Raw genomic sequence first — 25,776 nt, 5'->3', positions numbered from 1 at the left:
AATATTCTTGGCTCAGTACTCCACTAAAGTTGCTAATCTCCTGATGGGCTCATCAGTACAAGTTCTAATGACTTTGATACATCTTTCTCTAGCAAAGATTCTAGTTTCATCCATTGATGCATTTCTGTTTGCTCGTGTGTATACAGAATCAGCTAATCCTTACACAGTGTGGCTATATAATGGTTCAATACATTATGGAACTGGTGTACACATACCTTTGCTAATCACTGCATCTCTCTTTACCAGCATTGTAATTGTACCATACGTTGGTCTAGCCTTGTTTGGATGGACATGTTTAAGGTTTTCATACGTTAACAAGTTTCGTCCATTTTTTGATACCATATATGGGCCTTACAAGGATAGCTATCGATACTGGTTTGGACTCCGACTTGTTCTGCTGGTTTTTATAGCCATTTCAACAGCCAGCATGACAGGAGAATTCACTTTTTATCAGTATCTATTACAAGTCATACTTCTCGTTATATTTACCATCTTCCAAGCATATTTGAAACCTTTTAAGGAAACCTGGATCAACATTCTAGACTTATGGTGCATGCTAAATGTATTGGCCCTGGTTTGTATTAACATGTATAAGATATATGGAGGCCTTTATTCTGAGTACATACTTTTTGTTTCACTAATCTCAATTTGTTCAACAATACTCGCAATATTCTTATATCATGTGCTCAAGACATTTCGTTGCTGGCTTGTATCTTGTAAGAAGAAACGGGCTGGTGTTGAAATGCTAATAAACTGCACACCAGAAGTTGAGGAACGTGAAACTCAAAGTAATAATAATCAGTTTCGTGAGCCTTTGCTTGAGTACATGGACAGTGACAAGCTGCAGTAGAATAACAATTAAATATAGTGGATAATGATTGTTTAATATTTTTGTCTTGTCTCAGTAACTAAATTTATTTTATGTGTTTAATAGTGACTTTCTTTACTTTATTTGCTGTGTGATGATTTTGTACTTAGTGACTTTTGTATTTTTTTGAATGGATTGTGTGGATAAGTTATAGTGTCACTGATTGGGTAAGTTGTCCTGCCTTGCTGCTGTGTAGTTTAAAGTTATGATAGGTCTTCCTTTATAATGATGTATAAGTGATTGCAGAGAGTTTTATTAATATGAAAATACCTTTTTCTTATATAGTATGCTTTTGTGTGAATGTATTTATTTTGTGAAGATGTGACACATGTTTATCATAAGATACAGTACAAGAACGGTCCCTTTTGTTGGTTTTCCATTTTATTCTGTTTCTAATGATACTTGATCTACTATTGGTAGTAATAAAGCAATGATACAGCAATAGCAAGTTCTGTAAGTACAAAAGTTCTAAGCAAACTTGACTTATTTTTTGTTTTTAAAGGGTAACTGAAATGATTTTTTGAGGTATTTATTTTATTAGCTTAATATGATTGCCTGAACTTTTTGATGTAGTGTTACAAATAGCAAAAATTTTAAAGAATAATTTTACCTAAAAAATTCAGCAGTCAGTGTGCATGTACAGAAGTCATAGAGTTGCATTAGTTTGTGCATTGATGAGACCAGCAGCGGAAATTACTCTTAAACCTCTCACGCTCAGAAACCTTTAACAAGGAAAATAATGCATACAACATTATTGTAAATAATATTTACTGTTTGATAAATAGCATAATATGATCTCTGGACACAGCGCCCCCATCTTGCCATGCAGGACTCATCCACTTGACCATTGACCAGTGGACACACACTAGGACAAGAACCAGGTAATGGAGGGAATGGTAGATCATTATATGAATAATAACAAGCACCACAATTGGATATAGCACATCCTCCTGGACACCCTTGAGTACTGCCAGGAGGAGATGAGGGTCTGAAAAAGAATATGTGACTGGCAGTCATATGTGATTGTATCTCTTACACAGAACATGTTCCTCCTCTTTTTATTGCACAATATTCTGGAGTACATACTGGATAACAATCTATTTATTAATATAAAAAGTACTGTAAAAATTGACCATTGGCATTAAAATTAATTAGTTCAATGTGCTCACCACTACACTTGTCTTCACAGTCATGCTGAGTCAAAAAATTATTTTCATTAGGGAAGCAACCACCGTATGAAAACTGCTGACATGTCTGACTAGTGCCATTGTAATGGTATCTTGAAATACTAGCAGTACAGGGACCTCTCTCTGGTGCTAATGTACACGGATCTGGTTCTATAAATAAAAGCATGTAACTTCTTCCTTTTGTCCTCTCTCATTCAATTCCTTACTAGGACAGTCTTTAAGTTGTACACAATGATTGTTCATTTCATCAATCACTTGACCCAGAGGGCAGGAGCAGCCAGGCTGTCCTTCACCAGCACACAAAAGGTGAGGATTAGAGCAAGTCTTTGGACAACTAGCCTTTACATCATTATACTCCTGACCAACAATAGGACAATCTACACCATATGAAATTATGAATTAGACACATTGATTCCTCTTCACCTCTACATAATGGACAGTTACAATTATCATAAGTGAGTACTGTACAATTATTAGGAACTGGGTCACACGTTCCTTGACAGGGACACTGCTCTGGATACACACACCTATTGATCGACTCATCCAATACCTACAGTCCATATACATATTAAGATTATACAAATCAAATCACAATACCTGTCCAGCAGGGCATGCACAGCCAGGCACACAGTAGTGTCTACTGCAAACAAAAGGTCTCTGGTAACGAACATCATCACAAGTACGTTGACATGAGGCACCACATTCCTTAAATATCTGACCACCAGATGGACATGTCACTATAAAGTATACAGGCACAATTGCATTATATATACATACTTGTGCCATTCTAAACTATCTTTATTGCAAATCTTATCAATTTATATATTACAAAATACATGTATATCGTAGTGTTTCCCTTACTGCAGAATTCAGTGACATCAACATTGTTCCAGTAATACTGTGCCTTGCATTCCCCACAGACATTCAGCACACATTCAGTTGGTGGTAGGTTAGGGCATGTGCTATGATCACATGGATTGATGAGACACTTCACTGGTGCCTTGTCAGATGGACAATCACCTAAAGCAATCACTAGAAGATAAAAACTAGACATCATTAATAATGACTTACCGCACATCATTGTTATATCATGCCCTGTGCTGTTATAATAATGAGCAGAGCACTCTCCACAATGATTAGGTATACAGAGAGCATTGTCAAAATTAGGACAATGAGTAGTGCGACAAGGATCAGTATAGCAATCAACAGTACTCACTCCAACCTCACAGGTCTGACTACCTATACAATTAACACAATATATAATTAAATAAAGTAGAAACAGACTATTATAATTCTTGTTCCTCACCACATGTTTGAAGACAGCTTCTTAATGTGTTAAAGTTGTTTTTGTTACCTTCACAGCCTCCATATTTTAGCAATTCACACTGACGACTATCAGCATTGAAATGCCATCTACTAATACTAGCATTACAAGAGCCCCCATCAGGAGGAAGAGAACACACATCTACAACAAGAGAAATACATGTACATTGACATTTGTATAATTAATTATAATAAAAATAGTTTGTACTCTGTATATACCACATTGATCAGTGACTTCTTCTACTCCCACGTAATGCTTAACAGTGCAGTTTGAACAAGAGTCAACTTCACAAACTGAGTTATCATGAGCCTCACAAGAAGCTCTCTCACAAAGATCACCACTGCAATTCAAAGCAGTGTTACCTGTTCCACAGCCTGCAACAAAATAAAGAAATAAAATAGTAAATATAATAGTCAGATTGCACTGTGCTAGTCATTATAGCATACCACATGATTGGATGCACTGCTGTAGAGTGATGAACCGGTTAGCATTACCACTGCAACCACCATATAAGAATAGCTCGCAACTACCAGAAGAAGAGTTATAAAACCAACGAGGGAACGCACCACGACATGGGCCACTAAGAGGAGGAAGACTACAAGTATCTGTGGATTAGGAATGTCAATATTATAAAAATAGAGCAATATTTATGTTAACAAAACACTCACCACAAGATGATGGTAGGACACATTCCTCTTTAACCTCATCATATATGGTATCATTAGTACAACCACAGCCTGGTACACAGGTAGATACCGGACATATTGGCTCTGGAATATGACAAGTTGACAGACAAGATGGTGCACATAGAACAGGTTTTAAACCATTGCTACAAGCTATAGACAAGTTAAAATAAGACTACTGTTAATACTAACAACTTACAGCATGTCTCAGTCACTTCTTGATCATTGTAATAGTATCTGCTAGTACAATTGCCACAATAATCAGGAAAACACTGAGCAGTAGGAGCAGATGGACATGTATTAGACTGACAAGGATCATTGGTACAATCCAATAGACTGGACTCATTCTGTGGGCATCCTATAATAAGTATATATATACTATTAAAGCAGAAGTATATTAGATGTGAGGTCAATGTTAATTACTGCTACAAAAACATAATAGTCAATAATTTTTCAAACGCTCCATGCTTAAACTTATACAATCTAGCAAAGAACATCAATATGCGTCAGAAATTGGAATAAAAATATGTGGCCAGTTATAGGGGGATCATTTAGAAGATGTACTGTCAGATAACTGGTTATCATGGTTATCATGGTTATTTGTGTTCTATCCTTTAAAATAGTTTACATTAGAGCAGCTGATCATTGCAAAGAGCTTTCTCTACTTGGTAAAAGCCAGGTTCTCTGTTAATTTTTACATTCATATGACCCAGGTTGCATTACTTATGTTGAACATGGTTCTAAAGACTTTTTCATTACACTTTCTGATGCACATTAATGTCCTTATGCTATGTAGAAAGTTTGAACCAATTCCGACATCAATAATGAGTTTTACAGTATAAGCCAATTTTTTGAAAAATATCCATAGTTTTTTTTTGAAAAATAGCTCAAGAATCAACCTAATTTTTGATTACATTTTTCTAACACATATTTCATTATATGCTGTGTAAAAAGTTTGAGCTGATTTAAACTAATTTTTTTCTGGTTATGACCATTTTAAAACAATTTGCCAAAATTCTAAAATACCCTGTACTAGATCTATAGCCCATGTTTTTTTTTTAATGGTTCCAAAATCACCCAAAATTTTTATTACATTTTATGATGCATATTGATGTCCTTATGCTATGTAGAAAATTTGAGCTGATTCTGATTTTTATTTTTAAAGTTACGGCCATTTTAAGAAAATGTCAAAAATCTAAAAATACCCAAGGCTATAGCCCATCTTTTTTTACAATAATGGTTTTTTTCCAAAAAATAGCCTCAAAATTACCCCAAATTTTTATTACATTTTTTGATACATATTGACGTTCTTATGCTATGTAGAAAATTTGAGCTGATTCTGACTTTTATTTTTTAAGTTACAACCAATTTAAGAAAATGTCAAAAATCTGAAAAATACCCAAGGCTATAGCCCATGGTTTTTTCCAAAAAATGGTTCCAAAATTACTCCAAATTTTTATTAAATTTTCTGATACACATTTATGTCCTTATGCTGTGTAGAAAGTTTGAGCTGATTCCGACTTTAATTTTTTAAGTTACGGCCATTTTAAGAAAGTGCCAAAAATTTGAAAAATACCCAAAGCTATAGCCCATGGTTTTTCCAAAAAATGGCCTCAAAAATTCTCCAAATTTTTATTACATTTTCTGATACATATTGATGTCCTTACGCTGTGTAGAAATTTTGAGGTGATTCCGATCTTAATTTTTCAAGTTACGGCCATTTTAAGAAAACGGCAAAATTCCAAAAAATACCTAAGGCTATATATAGTCCATGGTTTTTTCCAAAAAATGGCCAAAAAATCACTCCAAATTTTTATTAAATTTTCTGATACAGATTGATGTCCTTATGCTGTGTAGAAAGTTTGAGCTGATTCCGACTTCAATTTTTAAAGTTATGGTCGTTTTAAAAAAATGCCAAAAATTTGAAAAATACCCAAGGCTATAGCCCATGGTTTTTCCCAAAAAATGGCTCCATAATCACCCCAAATTTTTATTACATTTTCTGACACATATTGATGTCCTTATGCTGTGCAGAAAGTTTGAGCTGACTTCGACTTCAATTTTTCAAGTTATAGCCATTTTTTTTAAATGCCAAAATTTTGAAAAATACCCAAGGCTATAGCCCATGGTTATATAGCCTATGGTTTTTTTCCAAAAAACGGCTCCAAAATTACCCCAAATTTTTATTACATTTTTTGATAAATATTGATGTTCTTATGCTATGTAGAAAATTTGAGCTGATTCTGACTTTTATTTTTAAGTTACAACAATTTTAAGAAAATGTCAAAAATCTGAAAAATACCCAAGGCTATAGCCCATGGTTTTTTCCAAAAAATGGCCTCAAAATTACCCCAAATTTTTTATTACATTTTCTGATACACATTGATGCCCTTGTGCTTTTAAGCTGATCTCAAATGTCATAAGAATATTTTAGCAAACAGCTCCAAAGGTCTCTTATATTTTACTTGTAGAAGTGGTAACATGGAATTGGTTTCTCTTTTTATTAAATAAGTTTGATTTGGTTCCTGTTCAAGCTAGGAGACATTGATGGTACCAAATTATGCTCAGTCTATTGTTCAGTTTTTGAGGCTTGAATTGCTTAGTCAGAATTAGTTGTTGAATTTGTTAAAGAGCCAGAAAGAACATAGCAATAGTACTAGCAGCTATGAAACACCTTGTTCTTCATTTTTATTTTCTTTAACTACGATACCATGCATAGATAACCACAGTTAACCACAGCAAACCATAGATAACCACAGTTAACCATAGATAACCACAGTTAACATTGATAACTTGAGATAACCAAAGCTAATTACAGGTAACCTAGATAGCCACATGTAGATGATGCAGGTAAATGCCAGCATGAGACAGCCAAACAAACGCAAACAAAGCACAGGGCAAGCCATGTCATTGGTTCTGCACCACTAATGTACATACCCGTTTAACAAGTGGTAACCGGTTATTTATAATTTTTAGTATATACAAACCCTCCTATAACTAGCCATATCTAAAAAATTGGGGGTGGTTTCTGAATCATTAAAAAAGCAAAGGCTATAACATAGTACAAGGTAATTTTTATAAATTGCCATATTAAAAAAATTGCTCATAACTCAGAAAATTTCAGTTGAAATCACCTCAAACTTTGTACCTAGCATAAGAACATCAATAAATGTAGGGTGATTAGCCACTTTTTTGGAAAAAAGCATGGGCTATTCAAAAATTGCCATTATAAAAATACCCATAATCTAAAAAATTCATTTGAAATGAGTTCAAACTTTTTACATAGCAAATGTAATAAAAATCGGGAGTAATTTTGGAGCCATTCTTTAAAAAAAATCATGGGCTATCATTATGATTTGGTTTGTGCATAAAGAGTGATGGCTTACCACAAGTTTGAGAGCACTCATTTAGTGAAGGGAAGTTATTCTCATTTCCATCACAACCACTGTACATAAACGGTTCACACTGCTCCATTGAATTATCGTAATAAAATCTAAGATACTCTCCATTACATGAACCAATAATTTTAGGTTTCTCACATGGATCTATAATTATTTTAAAAAGCAAAATAATTATTTCAAACAAGTACTAGCGAACTAACTTTTTGAACATAAAATGCTGTCACTTTCTGATGTACAAGGAAGACACTCAATTTGACCAGGAGTAGGTTGATAAGTATTACTAGGGCATGGTCTACATGGCATTAGCCCATTTGATGAGTTATGATTGACAGGACATAGCTCTAAAAATACCATAAATTTATAACGTACACAACCACACATATATTCTTTTACCTGTACATTGATCAACAGATATAGCACCAGTTATAAATGTAACATGATTAACAGGACAAGGCTTACACTGTCCGCTTCCAGCCATATCCTGATAAGTATTAAAAGGACAAGGAGAGCAGTGTGGTACTCTCTCAATAATAGTCCTGCTATCAGTCACTCTACTCTCAACAATCACAGCTTGCTCCTGTCCTTTAAGACAATCAGCTAGAGACATAAGAGTAAAAATAGAGTCAAGCATATTAGATCAGGTATAACTATACCCTTGAGCACACACAGTATACTGTTATCAATACATTAATGTATGCATGCCCAACAGGGCCACACCAGTATATTGAATATATGCACATGCTTACAACATAGGAATCTGTTTGAATGAAGTTCTTGACCAGGTGGACACTGTATTTCTGGTATGTCTACACTAAATGAGCTGCGTCTGTATTGATATTCAGAGTCTTCGTATTCCAGTATAAAATCTTCAGAATTGTCCAAAAACCTTTCCAAATCATTTCTTACTCTGTTTAGTTGAAGCCTATAAGCCGTGAGGTTATTCACAATAGTTTCTAAATGAATATTTTGAGGTATAGTTACATTGGGACTGATTAGTTTGAAACTAATGACTATTTCTTCATCTGGTATAACATCTCTCACTCCAATTTCCTCTGATAATACCACATCTCCAAATGAAACCCCTTCTTCAAACTTATTCTTTAAATCTTCTTGTAAACTAATGTCTCTTCCACTCAGCTCAGTATCATTCTGTCTCACCATCAATATTTCTACATTATATACTAGCACTCTTACTGTTACTGATATAAGGCGTAATGTGACAGGATCTGATGAAATGCTACCAAAATCATTATAAGCTTCACACCTGTATTCTCCTTCATCAGACCGTGATGGACTCCTTATTAAGAGTTCATTTGTTTCTTCTCCTATTAGCTCTCTCCATTGTCCTCTAGTAGATGATCTGTGATACCACCTCCAACCAGGAGCTGGTCTTGATGTAGCATTGCATGTAAAGTAAGCTCCATTCTCATCTCCTATGTATGTTATGACTGATGATGGTAGCTGATAATACTCAGGAAGAATGAAAACTTGCACGCTTGAATTTGTTGAACGGGTAGTGCCAACATCATTTGTAATCTCACAACTATAATTACCTTCATCGAATACTTGCATATCATTAAGCACTAATGTGTGACTGTTAGTGTTTGGTATTGCTACTCCATCTTTTCTCCATAGATATGAAACTGGTAGACTGGAGTTACCTCTGCATGTTAGAGTTAGAGCAGTGTTTATTTGTACACTAGTCTCTGCTACTGGATGTACAATCACTTGTGGTAGAGTAGAGCACCAGTAGCCATTATCAACCATAGCCTGTACAAGAGATCTAATAGGAGTTAGTTTGTTCCTAGCTTCAGTGAAATTGGTTAATTCATTGATTGCTAGCTGTAGAAAGAGTTGTGAAGCTACTGGTAGACTCTGTGATAAAAATGCTGTCTCTGATGGTGCAAAAGAAAGTAAATTGCTCAATGAGCCATTCAATACTAATATACAGTCAACCAGTCCTGAGCAGGGTCTGTCAGCTACAGTGCTATTACCTTGAAGTAATATCTCTAAGCCAGACCTCCATTGGGTTAGTAGTGTGGCTTCAAGTGACTCTAAGACAGACTGTGCTTGACTCTGTAGACTCTTGTATGATGATCTAACTGAACTTAACACTTCGTCTTCCACATTACCTAACTCTCGTCTACTTTGTTCTATTTCTTCCAGTGTTATATCAAACAGTTCTTTAAAATTAGTATAATTACCAAGACCAGTCCTATTACTGACTGAAGTTGTGTTAATAGCAACATTGGATGACTCTATTAGTTCAATCAGTGACTCACTTATATTCATTCCACTCATTTCAGCCTCTTCTAGTGTAGTATGCATGTATCGAATAAATTTGTTAATGCTTTTCAATTGAGCACATTGAATTTCAAACTGTTCACGTCCTGGTTGATTTACTTCTGTTTGCCTTCTCCTTCTCCTCCTCTGTGATGCGAAAAGAGAGTCAATTATATCATTTGCAAGAGTTTCTGCTTGCAATGAGAATTGAGTATTAAAATCATACACATAATTTAATTGCTGATTGGCTCTTTGAGGAGTGTCATAGGTTATTACAATTGGGAAAGCTGAAGGATTATTGCTTTCACTGATTGGTACTGAGAATGTTATATTAGTAATAACAAATGCATTATTACCATACTCCTGTGTCAAGTTATATAACTGTAGATCATTTTTTATTTCTTCTAATATCATGTTATGACTCTTCTCTACTGCTTCTTTATATTGAGTGATAGACCTGTAGAGTGATTGTGTTGAGACTAATGTCTCGTTAGCTAATTGCTCATTGCGTTGAGCTTGACTTGACCTAATTTCTAGCAACTCCACTTCAGCTCTTGCTCTATTCCTTTCTCTTAATGGTGCCACCAGTTCACTCCTCCTTATTTCAAGTGCTCTTAATGATGCTTCTCTTTCTCTGTTACATTGAGCATTAGAAGCCACACAAGCAGCATTAGGCCCCCTACCCCCACATGGATCAATATATTCTTCAGTTTCTTCAATTCTTGCATGATATTGACCAGTTATACAAGGAACCTTGCAAGGACCCTGCCTCTCAGCTTCCTTGTAGTTATAAACATGACGAGTTACGTTAACTGGTTTCCTGACACCTGAGCATCTAATGGAATTACAATATGCATCTCCACAAGTGTATTGCACATCATTACAGCATTGTCTTATTTCCCACTCCTTAGCAGATACAAAGTATGGTGCTACTCTAACACTAATGGTGTAATTACAAACTGAATCACAAACTCCTTCAGCTTCATAGTATACATCTCTGTACACAGTCCGTTTTCTTGTAGCATTCTGACACTCCAAAGGACAAATCTGTACATCACAGACATCATTGATAGCATCTTCTGCTTCTCGTATTTCACTTCTGGCCATTGTGACATTTAATTCAGCTAACGTCAAGCGTTCTCTTGATTCTGCAAGATTGTCTTCCACTGTAATCAGTTGAGTCGAGGCATTACTAAATGCCAATCTAGCTTCATTTAGTTGACCGCCTGCTCTTATTAGTCTAGCTATAGCTTCAAGTAATTGTTTATCAGCTTCTCCTTTTCTTGTGTTTGCTTCATTTCCTAATGTAGTTATCTTCTTTATTACATTCCTTTCCATTGTATCAACAAAATATTCATCACCTTTTGGAAACCAGCCATTTACGTTAACTGTCAAATCTTTCCACTGCCTGCTAGTACTGGCTATGCCTTGAATATTGGCAGTGAAAAATTTCTTATTAAATAAGTGAATCATTGAATCACCATAGCTAAGCTCCAGATTTCTTAGTCTGGCTTGTGTCACAAATGTATTATCAAACATTGTCATTTCTAACGAGTGTATCAGGCCTACTTTCTCATTACTGTATTTGTAAAAGCCTAATGACAATGCAGTTTCATCATAACCTGGTAATAACTGAATAAATGCATTCAATCTTAATCGACTAGCATTCAATGAAGAATGAATGACAAGACCAAACTCTGCTGTGGAGAAGAGAGAAGTGAAGTTTTTTGGTTTAATACATAAAGTATCATTAGACATTGGAATATATATTTTGTGAGCTAGACTAGTGAATAATAATGCTCCAAATGATACATCAAGACATTCTGAATAGAAACTCAACCCATTCATATCCTGATTACTGTTTAAACTAAGGAACACATCAACTGGACATTGAGCAGTATCGAAAGGTAGTTCCAGTACACTCAAATAGAAAGCCTGATCTTGTTGTGGAGTATATGCCAATTTGAATGATGCTCCATTTGTTGGAGCCATTGAACAACTTGAACTTGATGATAAGTTTTCTATGAAAATTTATAAAACATTAATATCTACATAAAAAATTTCTGATATACCTTTGTGATATATAGAGATGTTGGTTGAAATTTTCTTCAATTCTAATTTTTCTAAGCTATTGTTTACTCTTGACATCACTGTAAAAGTACAATCTCCAAAAAGTAGTGCTTCATTAGCCTAACAAAACATTATAAAAATTTCAAACAATTTAAGCATAAAAATATACTTTTTCTTTTGTTGTAATATACTTATATTGAGCTAATCCCCTGAAAGTCAATGCAACATTTGCTATTCCATAAGAAAACATTCCTTGAACATTCATGTTCACTAGTGTATCATACTGAAAATGGATTCCAGAATGTTGTTGCATGTACTGGTAGCCATTCCAAAGCTTAGTTTGTAATACTGATTGCTGAAGTGTTTTACTTAAAGAGACACTTTTAAAGTCAAATGTCCATCCCTTCTTGATATAATTTGAAATAAAGGAAATTTTTTTGATGCCATCTTGAGCTGAAGGAGGTAGTCCAATGTAGACTGGTGACCTTTGACCTGAACAAACATGAACAGCAATGCAGTAAAAATCAGATGGTGATCGAGAGTTGAGTACAAAAGATTGTTCATTCTCCAATGTAAGGTTTATCGGTCCATTATGCTGTAATACAAGAAATCTTCCTTTGTTCTTATCCCCTATGACTAATGATTCACAACCTTTCTCATTTATTAGCTTAGCTGGTGATACTAGTTTAGCAAGATAGTCAGTACTGCTAACTTTATCAATGGCATTAAGATTATCAGTTATTGAAATATTAAACCAACTGGGAAATAGACTTGATTTTATTGATGACAAAAAAGAATTTGTGAGTGACTGTCTCTTAACAAACTCACTTAAGTCATCAGGAGTAGGCATATGCTTATAGCATTTACCAGAACCCAGTTCTGTCAGTTTGTTAGCACAATTACTGCACATAGCATCATCATCTTCTAAAGGTAGTGCAATGTTGTTTTCTGATGATATGTTCACACCAGCCAGTGAAAGAGGAACTGTTAGGTTGTCATAAATAATGAAAACTATTCCTCTTGTTGTATCAGAATCCCATGAGCAAGATGAGTTTAACTGCACTGGTATTTGGTCACCACATATTGATGCATGAGTGCTTGAACAACAACTTGGCTGAATATTGTCAGATTTATTAAAATAAAGTGATTCATTAGATCCAGAAACAAAAAGCATATCAACAGGAGAGACACCCTCAAGCTGCAAAATGTATGGACCAGGTTTTAAACCCACCACAGTCACATTCTCAATAGTTTTAGTTTTATTGAGAGTGAAGGTGCAGGTAAAAATAAAAGCTCTTCTTGCACCCCCAAAACTACAATCTCTGAATCTATATGTTGTTTCTTTATCTGGTTTGGATCTAACAGATATCTTTTTATGATCTCCTATCATCACAGGTTCAATAGGATCAATGAGTACTAATGCTCTTTCACATGTCTTTCCTTCATAAAAAATGTCAGTACAATTACACTCAAATCCTTCATCAGAATCAACTCTGGAGCAGACTCCATGATGAAGACAGGGATTAGGCTCACAAGGATCCTTTTCTAAAATTAAAGCAAAAGACTATAACATTGGTGCTTTTTCAACTATTCATGCATTGAACCATTATAGAAGTAAAAATCTAAATTGTTACGTTTGTTTTAATCCTGCTTTAAAACACTCACCTTGACATTTTTCAGTACTACTCCAAATAGTTTCATTATTTGGTAGTAAATCACAAGTCACTGCACTAGTAGTATCATTAGTACTAGCTAATTTATATCCATCAAAACACCTTATAATACATTGTGATTGATACACTCCATCACAAGGTAACTGTAAGTAACCATTACTGGGTGGCATCAATGTAGGACAAGGAAGAGGGGAGCAATAAGGAGGTATTCCTGACCAACGTCCATTTGATTGGCAGGTGCGTGAGGATAAATCACTTAATACATATCCGCTATTACAAGTATAATGACAAGTATTATTAGTCCTGTTACCATTACAATAAAGGTTCCCATTGATCGGTGGTTGTATGACTTCGTGGCATGCTTTTGCTATATTAAAATATGCATTGGTTAGGATTAATGAGAGCAATAGCTTACGTTCACAATTCACGCCATCACTGTCATATTTAAATCCTTCTTTACAAGAACATCTATAGCTACCTAGTGTATTTCGACACACTTGATGATCACTAGAACAGATACTAGTATTCTCACATTCATCAATATCTGATTTATAAGTACATATTCAATAATTGCATACAATGAATCATAATTACCAAAACAGAAATATTTGAATCGTTTTGTATAACCATCATTACAAGAGCAATCGTAGGATCCTTCAGTATTAATGCATAATTGAGAGCAACTACTAGCATTAGTAGCACATTCATCAGTATCTACAAATACATGTCACTCTTCATAATGTACATGTACATGCATATGAAGTCAATCATACCTATACAATATCCTGATTGATTCTTGTGATATCCATTGATACAATCACACCTATAGCCTCCATATGTGTTGAGGCAGTTGCTATTAATAGGGCACAGATTAGGATCCTCACTGCATTCATCAATTTCTATTTAAAGGTCATAATTACGACCAGTATGATAAGCATCTTACCTTCACAATAGGTACCATTAGCAAGTAGCCTGAACCCTGACATACATTCACAATAGTAGCTTCCATTAGTATTAATGCAGCTATGATAACAGTCATCAATATTCATACTACATTCATCAATGTCTATAAGAAAAACATCATCGTGTGATATATTCCATAAAATCCATGCACCAGGTAGTATTTTTAACTAAGCTAGCACACTGCAGCAAGTATGGTTCAATCTGACAGTATAATAGACACTTTTTAGGCTAAACTGAAGTGGATATAATTCCAAATCATTGTCTTGCTGACTTCTTGTAAATATATATTTTATCTCACTATAATGCTTTGTGTACTTCCTTTTATTCATTTTTTGAGTAACCACAACATAAAAGACAATGCAACCACATTACCAAAACAAAATAGCACCACTATCAAATTGTATGTTTAACATCAAAGTTGCAGTGAATAAGCATACACCCATTGTATTACAATAAAACTAACAAAGATTAAAATAGGGCCTGTACATAGATAACCAATCATAAAAAATGAATAATAGTATGACTGATTGATACCTGCTTCACATCTTGAGCCAGTCCATCCAGGATCACACGCACAGATATTGCTTAGAATGCAAATACCTTGAGCACATGATGGCGTACAAAATACTATTAATTTAATCAAGAAGAATTTAAAGTATATTAATTGGCAAAATAATGATAAAGTAAAATCATACCATCTATTATTAGGGATTGATTATATTTAATTCCTCCAATCATTGCTATACAGGTAACATTAACTGACACTCCCAGTAGATCAGGATATATATGTACCAGTAGTGTGTTGTTGTATGTCAGGACATCAATTGATGTATACATTGAGTTATTCTTCATCACTCCATTCACTAACCAGTAAACATCAGTTGAAGGATTAATATCAGTAGTTGTGAGACAATCAATACGATATTGAGTGTTTTTGAGTTGTGTAATGGAGACCAGTGTTGAATTGACCGAAATAATAGCTAGAAATGTTATATATAATAAATCTTACAAGTATACTGAAATAGCAATACCTGGTGAGGTCTGTACACTGATTGTACTAGCAGGTCCCAGTAATTGTTGATAGGCTCTGACTGTGATGTTATAAGCTGTTAGTACACTCAGTCCATTCAGTGTGATTGCATCATTGCTACTTCCCTCCACCTGTACTGTCTGCACAGTGTCTGTGTCACTAGTGACATTGACTACATATCCATCAGCATCAGATGAATCAAGTGCAGTCCAACTGACAGTGATAGTGGTAGCTGTCTTGCTGACCACAGTAAGAGAAGAGGGAGCAGTTGCTGGAACTAAAGTACAGAGAAAAAGAAACATTGCTATAGATGAAGTGCTGGATAGTGTAGTTAAAATTTGTTATAGACAGATCAATAGTCACTGTGAGTACCTTTTATCGTTAAAGTATACGCTCTATTTACTAAGTCAAATCTGCTTCTTTGCCCCTCTGCAACTGCTACTTCACATGTATATACTTGATCTCCAGTGCTTGATTGACTGATTGATCCACTTCCGATAGTCATTCCGTCCCATGTGATATTAACAGTATATCTTTTGGAATGGGGGTGGTAATCATCCTCAATCGCAATACCTGGGCAATCATCATCATATTGACCAAAACATCTAGTGTAGCTAAGAAGTGCAGTATTGCTAAGGTTCATCCTAATATCATAATAACCAGGGAACCCAATTTTAATACAATCCAGTTTGAATTCCTGAGGATATACAGTCATATCAGAAGGAAGATTGGCTGAAAATGATTCTACCTGCCCAAATTCTACAAAATACAACCATTATAATAGATCTTAGTTATGTGACTATAAATCTCTTCTTACTGAATAAATTAACAAAAATGATGTTAGTGTTAGGATCTGAACAGCTAGTGGGTAGACAACACATATACCAGCCATCACCGGACGGCTGAAGAAATAAGACATTACTGGTAGGTATGTGTACACTGAGACTAGCACCTGACCCAACGGTACACAAAAGATTTGAATTGTTGCCAGGACAGGGAACTTCTCCATTAGGACCAATCCATTGTCCACCATTGAGAGTAGCACCAGGTAATGCACATTCAAGAGGATCTGGTCTCATGCTAGTATCCCAAACGTATGACACATTAGAATAGCAGTTCCCTCTATGCCTCAAGTAAATTCCTACATGTACATGGCATAATAAATTATAATTCTTATAAATTCAGCAGTGTTGCTTTATATCAATTGCTTTACCTGAGGAAGGTGGACATGGCTGACTGTAAATACTTTGACTGACACCTAACAAGACGATAACCACCACCAGTGCAGCCATATCTTCTGCTAATTTAAATCAAGTCAAACCCTTCCTTTTATTTAGATCAATAACTTGATTTGGTATAGAGTGTGGTCAGATGAAGAATTTTATAACCATAATAACCATAAATAGATAACTACATGTATGTTCATAGAACTAACTGTACTGACATATAATGTAAACTAAAAAATAATAATTATTCCCTTTGTCTTCTTAAATTGTTCATCTTAGTGATTTTTGTATTTTTTTGAATGGATTGTGTGGATAAGTTAGAGTGACTGATTGAGTAAGTGGTCCTGCCTTGCTACTGTGAAGTTTAAAGTTACAGTATTCCAGAGGTGGATATTTCCTAAAATAATAATAGAGAGCAATGTAACTCAATTGCTATAATGCTAATTGTGAGTAATTTAAAACAGATTCTTATCATAATAAAACTAAATGCATACTGATAGTAGCACAGAAACTAAATTTAAATAGTAATTTTCATGTACGCATTACATAAATCATTTTCATTATGAATGAAATGTCATGCAATGTGTGAATATGTGCATTGGTGTAACTAATTAATGACACTTAGCACTTCTAAAGTGACACATACCTATAAGTGTATCGGGAAATGCTACAGATCGACTGTGCCATGAAATCTATGTCTGTTATTGGCCTCCTGTCAGGCTGAGGGTATCTTGGTATGTGACCAGCATAGCCTGGAATATGCCTTGTGCTATATAATGTACAGATCTATCAATCAAAAAACAATAATCAATATGGCATACTATAATTCTTTCTTAGTTGGTTTTACAGCCTCCTTGATAATTGCATGAGCAGCACTGCAGTTAATAATACAAAATAATAGAATTAAAATGCTTTATTACAAACCTCACTGCCGGCTGTTCTTCCCTAACTGTATCTTGTACATTATTTGATGACGTTAGTTCTTCTTGTTTTTCTTCGTCCTCTTTATTCTCCTCTGGGTCATTTTCAGTCTCACTGTTGCTATCATCTGTCTCATGTTGACAGACTATTGTAGCAATTTCTAGCGGCTTGTGTTCTTCAGTTAGAGTTTCATTGGCAAGTGTATGTTCCCTAGTGATTATACAAGTTGCATCCCTGACAGCTTGTTGTGCAGATGTTGTCCACAGTCTTTGCTTCTGAAGTTCTTCAATTGCATCGTTAAAAGTTATTTCATCTGGATTTGGCGGTTGTACTTTTCTGAATGTGGCGGGTAGCCATCTTCTGATTCTCTGTGGACTGTGTGAGCGAACGATTGGTTTCTCTATGTGGAACCTAAAGTAAAAGCTAGCCGGTTGTTTACAGCCTGGAATGGTAAGTGGGTTGGAAAAGGCATAGTAATCGTTAGTTAGAGTTTCCATCATAGAGGATTTAGTCTGTGCTCTTGATGTGAAGGTCACGCGTACAAACGCGGCAAATCAATTAATTAATGTTCAATCAATTTTAGCGGCCTATTGTTTGTTATTGGTGTTTCCATAGATTATATGGTGTTTCTAAGCATAGTACCTGCTGATATGAGTGATAGCAGTGCCTAGACAAAATGCATACCCCTGCAGCATAATTTATATTGGACAGTCATTTTATTTAAAATAATAAACAAAAGCTATTTTTAAAATTAAGATGCTATCTGAAAATATGTCAAGTTATTGTTCTTTTCAGTTAAGGTAAGTTCACAGCTTGATGTTTCTTGAAGATGACAAACATGGAGATCTGTGCATTGCAAGGGAGATATTTGATTCTGTTGAAATTGAAAGGCACAATTTGCCATGTTGTTATAATCGGCATTGCTCTACATAATATGAAAAATCATTATGCCTTTTACTTGCAATTATAAATAATACTAACTTCCAGATACACTCTTTCATCATCTCTGTCAAACTTCCAGTGGTAGCCATCATTGCTAGTTGAAGTATGAATTATAAAACCACCGTTGCTCGCTTGTGTCAATATCCATTCCCCTATGAACATAGATAATATGTGATCATTTTTTTGATGATAATATATTTTAATGATAACTCACTTTCAGATTGTAGATCCTGGTCTTGATCTGGCAAAAGGGGATACAATCTTGCAAATTCACCATTTCTGTGCCCAAGTATTGTGTCATTCATGATTATTTTAGATTTGAACTGAGGGCCTTCATTTAACTGTATATAAAAGGATGAAGTATCCAAGACTAGCTATGATACTTGAATGAGCTTACATTTGCCATTTTGATTGATTGTTTTCAATCCGGCTCTGTTATAGCTAGAGAATAGTCAAGTTAGATTAGCAATCTGTGCTGTTCAAATCAGGCAAACTTTCTCAGTTTATATAGCCATAGTAAGGGCAACAGCCCACTCATTTGATGTGTCTGTCAGTTAGAAATAATTCCTATTAAGGAAGTGTTAGCTATACTATTACAAATCATGTCGTATATCTGAAGAGTTTGGGGAAATTAATTTACTACTAGTTTTAGTCTATTGCACTTTCAATCTTTCATCATCTTTCTGATGTCAGTACTCGGTGCACTGAAAACATTTCAGCTTAAACACTGTAAAATGCTCCTGCTGTGCAGTATTTTCATGCATTTTAAAGTTTCTGCTGAGTTTAAGCACATATACATGTCTGCATAAACAATGTTAAAGTACATACTGTATCATAATAGATTTGATTAAAGAATTTTTTGACTTTGACCTTGCTCTTTCTGAGGGCAGAATCATCAACTAACCAAATCTAATCCATTTCGTCCCTAATTTTTTCTTCATTTTTCTATTTTCTTCTCTTTCTTGTTTTATCCTTACTTTGTTTCTGATCCTTCTTTTTTCCTTCCTCTTTTAAAGTTTTTGAGAAAAATTTTTATAGGTACAGTACATGGTGTAATAATGTGTATCACTATAAAATGTGTAGCAGTGTATGTCGCTCTAGATTTACATGCCACACCATAGTTTAATTGAAATTGACATTATGTCACATGCAATTGCCGATAACTTCATGCGGGCTTTTCCCTTCACTATATTTTGAAAGCAAATCTACTATCACACTCTTGACAGTTAATCTTTACATTAATTTTACTATGAATTGCCTTTCTGTGTTTGTACACTCAACAATAACACTCTCACAGATCATAGTATGATGTCAGATAACACTTTACTCTAACATTATAGACAGTGTAATTTATGCGTAAATAATGCGCGCAACATGTCACGTATCAACGACGTCATGTTTAGGTAATTATTAAAGGGCGTGGTTACGTTGTTATGGTAACATAATTTGGTCAACAAAAGATTAAGAAGGCACAATGTCGGTGGATACAAAGGAGAGTATATACAAGCTTATACCGCCAGCTATTCCCCCAGCTGAAATGAGAAGGCGTCATAAATCAAAATTTAGTGAGACAGTCAAGCTAGAGACTAAATATTTGAAAGCACAGAATAAAACTATGGTATGTGATAAATAATCCTTTGATCTAAACAAGTGTAATGTATAAAATATCTTAGGGTCCAGCTATTGTAGCAGTTAACAAACCAAGTGAATTTCTCAAGAAGCACACAAAAGAGTCCAGACCTCCATTGAGGCCTTCTCCTGGAAAGAAACAATATGATATTGAGAGAAAGCCCCGTGTTCCAACTCTACAGGAGCAACCTCAGCTAGCTGAAAAGTCAAACAAAGACTTCATAAAAACTAACGCGATTGGTAATATAACAGCCATTCCCAAGAAACCAAAGCCAAAGTACACTGACTCCCCTAGAGGCACAACATACCTGCTTGAAGAATCTGGCCTACTTCCTCAATACGTTCACAAGAAAACTTACGGGAAAGTTCCTGAATACCTTGAAACAAGAAAGAAAGAAATGACAGAGGCACAGCTTGAATATGAAAGGTATACTCAATTTAATGATACATGTATATAGATTATACATTGGATATACTGGTGCATGTTCATAATAGCTTGAGTTAACTGCTGTTGTTTTAATTCAATAGGTATGTACGTGAAAGCTTTGAAAAAGATCAAATGATCCAGCTCTCCGATGAAGAGAGAACTGCAATTTTGGATGGATTGAAAAAGAATTGGGATAAGTTGCACCATGACTATCAAGGGTTGAGCGTTGTGACAGACACACCTGCTAAAAAGGCTAGGAAAGAACGCATAGAAGGAGAAATGAAACAACTTGAAAAGGACATTGAACAAATTGAGAAACATCCAATCATTTATGTAGAGAAAAGACTATGAAGATAACATTATTCATGACAAGTTATTTTTAATTAACTGCACTGCAAATTTAAGTAGGCGTGGTCTAATGAAAGGGCGTGTTTTTAAAGCGCGGGTAAATGGCAGTCACTTGAATCACTTCAAAAAGTCATGGACCAGAAAACTAGACGTATTATCCTAAGATCAGTATCTAAAGGCCAGCAGGTAATACAAAAAAGAGGAGCCTCTCTTTATTTACAAACAGATACTCGAGCCGGTAGAGTTTGAGACACACAATGGACTCCCAGTCAACCGCTGTCAACTGGTATACAATGACAGCATCATTGTTACATGCTCTGATGACAAGACTGTTGGATTCTGGGTCAGTCTTTGACACATAGGCCCCCATTTCAAAAACCTTTATTTATGCAGGAATCAAAAAGTGGGGCATGTCTTCACACCCTGGCTGGTGGTCATACCCATTACATTGTAGATATGGATATAAACGAGACACAGTATCAGTCAGTTCTTTATGCCACATGTTTCGTTAATATTTACTGATAGGTTACTAACAGGCTCCTGGGATAAATCAGCCATACTCTGGGATTATATGACAGGACAACAGACAGTATGTTCATCATCTCCCCCAGGCTCTTTTAGCCTCTCTTATACACACAAGGGAAATGTTCTATCCCTGGTCATCAGTACCATGCCCCTTAATTCATGCAGGCACTAATAGTAATGATGCATATTACACATGCATGAAAGTTTCTGTGCAAGATAAGGCTTTAAGCCTATCCCATGGGGTAATGGAAATTTCTTACTATTTTTTGAGCTGATGGGGTTTGATAATGCCATAATTTTTTGTATCTTTTATGTCAATACTTCTAGTGGTCAGGCTATCATGAATCATTGGTGACAAGTTGTGCCATGCATTCCAATCTGGTAGTAACTGGTTGTGATGATCATCACTTCTATCTTTACGACTCAAGATCTTCTGGTGCTATTGCAGACAGTAAAGACAAGGAAGGTAAAATCAGCATGACATCCAGTATCTGCAGTAGTACATTAACAAAATATATTAGCTTACATGTACATGTACTTAAATACAATGATATTATTCCCTTGACAAAGTGCATTATATTTTACTATAGTATATTGCATCATTTGCATAAACGTGTAATTATTGTAGATCATTTCAAATGTGGTGCAAGGAGTAAGGGTAGAGAAAGAGAGGGAGGGAGGGAGAGCAAATAAAGTTGATAAAAAAAATTCAAGTCAGATATTGTAAACAAACAACAATAATTATAACAAAAATACTTATCTAATGTAATTAAGAGAGTTGACATAATCAAATGAAATGCTCCTGTAATGAGTTAGGAGAGTCTCTCTCTCTCAAGATAAATCATCTTCATCTTCAGCTGCAGCGTCAGCAATAGCGTCCATATAATAAGACTCTAATTCATTCTTCTTATCCTGCCAGCCCATAGCACGATATTCCACGACTTCAAGTGATATGCAACGAATGCGACAGGTGGTCGTCCGAGAAATTATTTTTGTCCTCAAAGCAGAGAAAACGAGTGAGGTCTTCTCAGCGCTTACAGCCTCTAATGTGGCGCCGATACTTTTAAGATTATCACATACGCACTCAATCTCATCGTCTATGACATCATCAAGATTAAGGAGCCACTCCATAGTCGAGAGGATAGCTTTCCCTATCACTGACAGTGGGTTGTCATTGACTCGCACGTAATTAAATATCTCGCACAAAAAAGAGAAAATTGCCAGCCATGATTCTATTGATAATTTTCTAGTTGAGTCCTTTTTTGAATACTCGGATTGAAAACGGCCGAGTAGAGTTTGACGAAATGAGGTTCGTTGGGCTTTTTTGGATTCCGTGTCGGTTGGTACGTGCATTACGATCTTCTGGCAGACTCTGGCACCAAGGGTTGCATGATCACGTGACTCTATTGTGGTGCTAAAGATGAGGTCAACGGTTGAGTTCATGTTCTCTGGGCTACTTGATGCAAACTCGAGCGTCATGTCACTAAACATCTGACCATAATTCGGGAAATTCGACTCGTTAAGTGTGTGCAGGTATTCTGAGAGCTCGATCAATGATCTGACCGGCTTTGGCTTCCTTTCTGAAGGCTGTGTCTCACCAACTTTGAGTCTATTGCCTCCTCTCCCTCTCCCTCTTCCACGTGTAGCCATTTTTAATATGGGCGTGTCACATGTAAACACACCCTCATTTAATTAATTAAAGTAATAATTATTGTTTGCAATTATTAATGGCTTATTGGTTGTAGGACATTTGAACACAGTGACTTGCTGCAGGATATCACGCAATGGATACAGCCTATGCACTTGCTCAATGGATAGAACAGCACTTGTCTGGGACCTCAGGATGGCTAAAAGATTACTTAAACTAACGTGGGCTGAAATAAAATTTTAAATTATTTTTATCTCAAATTTTATTTTTATAGTGGTCATATAAATGTTGTAAAATCATGCAGTTTTTCTAATAACGATCATTACTTGTCTACAGCTTCATGGGACAGATCTGTTCGGTTGTATGACATACATTCCGGATCATATAGGTAAGTACTGGCTAGGAAACTGCGGATTGATATCATAATAATCATGATAATGATATACCTGCCGGGTATATAATTATCATGATTATTATGATATTAATTTGGAGTTTGCTAATTAAGGTTATCAAAGTGGCTACTCAAAGTTTCCTTTCCCATTAAAAGTACTTGTACGTGTATCCTCGAATCCGAGCTTAATGTATTTATCTGACCTGCAATAAAAGTTGAGAGTTTTTATAGCCATTTTTTAATGCTCATTTCTTGATGCACATTTAAACTAGTTATACAGCATAAAATCATGTACCATCAGGAAAAAATATAAAAATTGAGAATTCTCTCCTAGTCATTTTTGGCAAAATTTAGCCAAATTCTTTGTACTATTGTGAAATGACTTTAGCCCGACTTTGGAGTAATTTTAAAAATTTATAAAAAATTCAAACTGGATTGGAATCAGCTCAAAATTTCTATACAACATAGGAATTGCATTAATGTAACTGATGTATGCTACTGCATTGAACTCATTCCTGATTTTTAATAGAAGTAATGGAGAAACAATATTAGATGGACATGAAGGCTCAGTCAGTGGCTGTTGCTTCAGCTCAGATGGTACGATTAATTAATTACATGTTCATTATGATTTGTAATAATTACATATAGATACCATGTTAGCAACTTGTGGATGTGATCAATACGTAATCCTTTGGGATATGACAAATTTTGAATTAATTGGAGCACTTAGAGTAAGTTTATGTGAGAGGGGGAAAAGAGATATAATGTCGACATGTACATGTAGGCATTTGTTGGCATGTTTTGATTCTTTTTTTTCATATTAGGAAGGTACAAATACTTGGCTTCAAGATGTACACTTAAGCAAATGTGATAAAGTTGTTGTTACATGCTCAAAGGTATAGTACTGTATTAGTACATGTATGGAAATGCTTATTCTCTGTATTAGCATGAGTTCATAATGCCTACCATTACATAAACTAATTACTGTACCTATTATAATTAGGAAGGAGTGGTAAGACTGTGGGACACTGAAGCTGCCAACAAACTGTATAGGAAACAAAACTCTGGCCTAAACACAGCTAAGGTAGGTACATGTACTTGATAAGTACACATGTAATTATTATTTACATGTATGAAAACTGTATTATCTATATACATGTACTCATTTAGTGTACTGAATGCGGTTGCATATTTTCTGCGTTGGAGCCCACAAATACACCTCAGCTTTGTGTCTTCTGTCGTTTTCAAAGTAATGCAAAGAAGTCTATCGACCTGCACATGTCACCACTGTTTACTAAAGAGGAGGATGGACCTAATAAAACCACTAGGAAATAGCATGTACATGTATATGTACTTATTTATGTGATGTAATAATATGTAATAATATTATAATACTTGCTGTAATAACATTAATTCAAATTATTCCATACAATTATTATGTAAATTTGTACTGCAGCAGCTGCATCTATAGCAGTGTGGTTAAACTCGTGCACTGCTGTAAGAAGACCATAGCTGACTCTTCGGTGAATTTGTCTTGCAGCAGTGGGGGAAAGGTTTACAGCTTGGACTGGCACATGGTATTAACTTTTCATCACGACCACGTCCCATCTCACTTTGTGAGTACTCAAAAGTTGACTCAAAGTTCTTACGAACCTCTTCAATCTTATCCATGACATCAGCATACTGAGTCGTATCTAGATTGTATATCTCACTTGGATCTTGATGTAAATTATAAAGAAGAGGTGGGTCATGTGAATGTCTTGAATAATTACTACGACAAACAATATCTGGATATATTTTGTCACACACACCTCCACTGGTGTAGTAATGAGCTTTGTACTGCTTCCATCTTATAGCATGATACCCAGTACTGGGATTATAAGAACTAGGAAAATAAACATAGCTCTCTCTATTGCTTGGCTTTGAATCAAAAAGGATTGGAGACATGTCTATCCCATCAATAAAAGCTGGTCCAGATTTAGCTCCTGTAATGGACATGATAGTAGGAAAGAGGTCAACTGTTGCTGCCAATTCTGCTGTCCTTCCTTGACGAATTTTTCCAGGCCACCAGGCAATCCCTGGTTCCCTCATTCCACCATCCCATGTTGAACCTTTCCCACAACGAAGGAGACCTCCATTTCCTCCTTTTGGTGGTGTGTGTTGTGCTGGACCATTGTCTGAAGTAAAGAAGACAAATGTATTATCATCAACTTGAGTATCTTTGAGTGTCGACATAA

The 25,776-nt window shown here is 35.3% G+C and overlaps 6 protein-coding genes and 1 pseudogene across 8 annotated transcripts; 2 read left to right on the top strand and 5 right to left on the bottom strand.

The window, feature by feature from the left end:
* Window positions 1-1,443: 1,443 nt before the first annotated feature.
* On the bottom strand, window positions 1,444-15,233 carry LOC105313106 (uncharacterized). 2 transcript variants are annotated; one of them, XM_019997801.1, is made up of 27 exons: window positions 15,148-15,233; window positions 14,987-15,079; window positions 14,433-14,555; window positions 14,263-14,388; window positions 14,084-14,203; window positions 13,905-14,033; window positions 13,482-13,856; window positions 11,986-13,361; window positions 11,819-11,936; window positions 8,210-11,767; window positions 7,857-8,060; window positions 7,664-7,804; window positions 7,449-7,607; window positions 4,262-4,420; window positions 4,048-4,215; window positions 3,826-3,984; window positions 3,598-3,753; window positions 3,362-3,520; window positions 3,127-3,294; window positions 2,917-3,075; window positions 2,653-2,792; window positions 2,479-2,605; window positions 2,262-2,432; window positions 2,038-2,205; window positions 1,905-1,965; window positions 1,640-1,856; window positions 1,444-1,590 (listed from the first exon to the last, which is right to left on the bottom strand). In XM_019997801.1, the coding sequence occupies exons 1-27, from the start codon at window positions 15,188-15,190 to the stop codon at window positions 1,528-1,530; spliced, it is 8,640 nt and encodes a 2,879-aa protein (XP_019853360.1). In that variant the 5' UTR covers window positions 15,191-15,233; the 3' UTR covers window positions 1,444-1,527. The 2 variants fall into 2 exon arrangements, with proteins under 2 accessions (XP_019853360.1, XP_019853361.1); XM_019997802.1 differs by lacking the exons at window positions 13,482-13,856; window positions 13,905-14,033; window positions 14,084-14,203.
* Window positions 15,234-16,832: 1,599 nt separating this feature from the next.
* Window positions 16,833-18,177, bottom strand: LOC100637635 (uncharacterized). Its single transcript, XM_003387297.3, has 4 exons — window positions 17,633-18,177; window positions 17,530-17,583; window positions 17,355-17,477; window positions 16,833-17,105 (listed from the first exon to the last, which is right to left on the bottom strand). The coding sequence occupies exons 1-4, from the start codon at window positions 18,127-18,129 to the stop codon at window positions 16,979-16,981; spliced, it is 801 nt and encodes a 266-aa protein (XP_003387345.1). The 5' UTR covers window positions 18,130-18,177; the 3' UTR covers window positions 16,833-16,978.
* A 166-nt stretch (window positions 18,178-18,343) lies between these two features.
* Window positions 18,344-19,070, bottom strand: LOC109582818 (uncharacterized). The gene is made up of 4 exons (XM_019997803.1): window positions 18,969-19,070; window positions 18,786-18,912; window positions 18,611-18,723; window positions 18,344-18,554 (listed from the first exon to the last, which is right to left on the bottom strand). Exons 1-4 carry the CDS (start codon window positions 18,975-18,977, stop codon window positions 18,381-18,383), a joined length of 423 nt encoding a protein of 140 aa, XP_019853362.1. The 5' UTR covers window positions 18,978-19,070; the 3' UTR covers window positions 18,344-18,380.
* Window positions 19,071-20,001: 931 nt separating this feature from the next.
* Window positions 20,002-21,019, top strand: LOC100637510 (enkurin-like). Its single transcript, XM_003387296.3, has 3 exons — window positions 20,002-20,189; window positions 20,245-20,627; window positions 20,729-21,019. Exons 1-3 carry the CDS (start codon window positions 20,046-20,048, stop codon window positions 20,976-20,978), a joined length of 777 nt encoding a protein of 258 aa, XP_003387344.1. The 5' UTR covers window positions 20,002-20,045; the 3' UTR covers window positions 20,979-21,019.
* Window positions 21,020-21,076: 57 nt separating this feature from the next.
* LOC105313103 (WD repeat-containing protein 88-like) lies at window positions 21,077-24,945 on the top strand. 2 transcript variants are annotated; one of them, XM_019997798.1, is made up of 12 exons: window positions 21,077-21,161; window positions 21,202-21,318; window positions 21,369-21,457; window positions 21,501-21,564; window positions 21,828-21,966; window positions 23,246-23,369; window positions 23,423-23,536; window positions 24,072-24,136; window positions 24,188-24,270; window positions 24,364-24,435; window positions 24,543-24,623; window positions 24,710-24,945. In XM_019997798.1, the coding sequence occupies exons 1-12, from the start codon at window positions 21,108-21,110 to the stop codon at window positions 24,872-24,874; spliced, it is 1,167 nt and encodes a 388-aa protein (XP_019853357.1). In that variant the 5' UTR covers window positions 21,077-21,107; the 3' UTR covers window positions 24,875-24,945. The 2 variants fall into 2 exon arrangements, with proteins under 2 accessions (XP_019853357.1, XP_011404565.2); XM_011406263.2 differs by having other exon boundaries at window positions 24,069-24,136.
* LOC105313104 (MIF4G domain-containing protein A-like) lies at window positions 22,075-23,183 on the bottom strand. The gene has a single exon (XM_011406265.2). The coding sequence runs from the start codon at window positions 23,148-23,150 to the stop codon at window positions 22,332-22,334; it is 819 nt and encodes a 272-aa protein (XP_011404567.1). The 5' UTR covers window positions 23,151-23,183; the 3' UTR covers window positions 22,075-22,331.
* Window positions 24,921-25,776, bottom strand: part of LOC100638903 (arylsulfatase A pseudogene) — a 2,682-nt pseudogene continuing 1,826 nt past the window's right edge.

This window comes from Amphimedon queenslandica, unplaced genomic scaffold (assembly GCF_000090795.2).
Source record: "Amphimedon queenslandica unplaced genomic scaffold, v1.1 AMPQUscaffold_13353, whole genome shotgun sequence".
In the NCBI taxonomy this organism is placed as follows: Eukaryota; Metazoa; Porifera; class Demospongiae; order Haplosclerida; family Niphatidae; genus Amphimedon; species Amphimedon queenslandica.
Note: the sequence above shows the minus strand (reverse complement) of the source record. Positions and strands in the feature narration are given on the sequence as shown.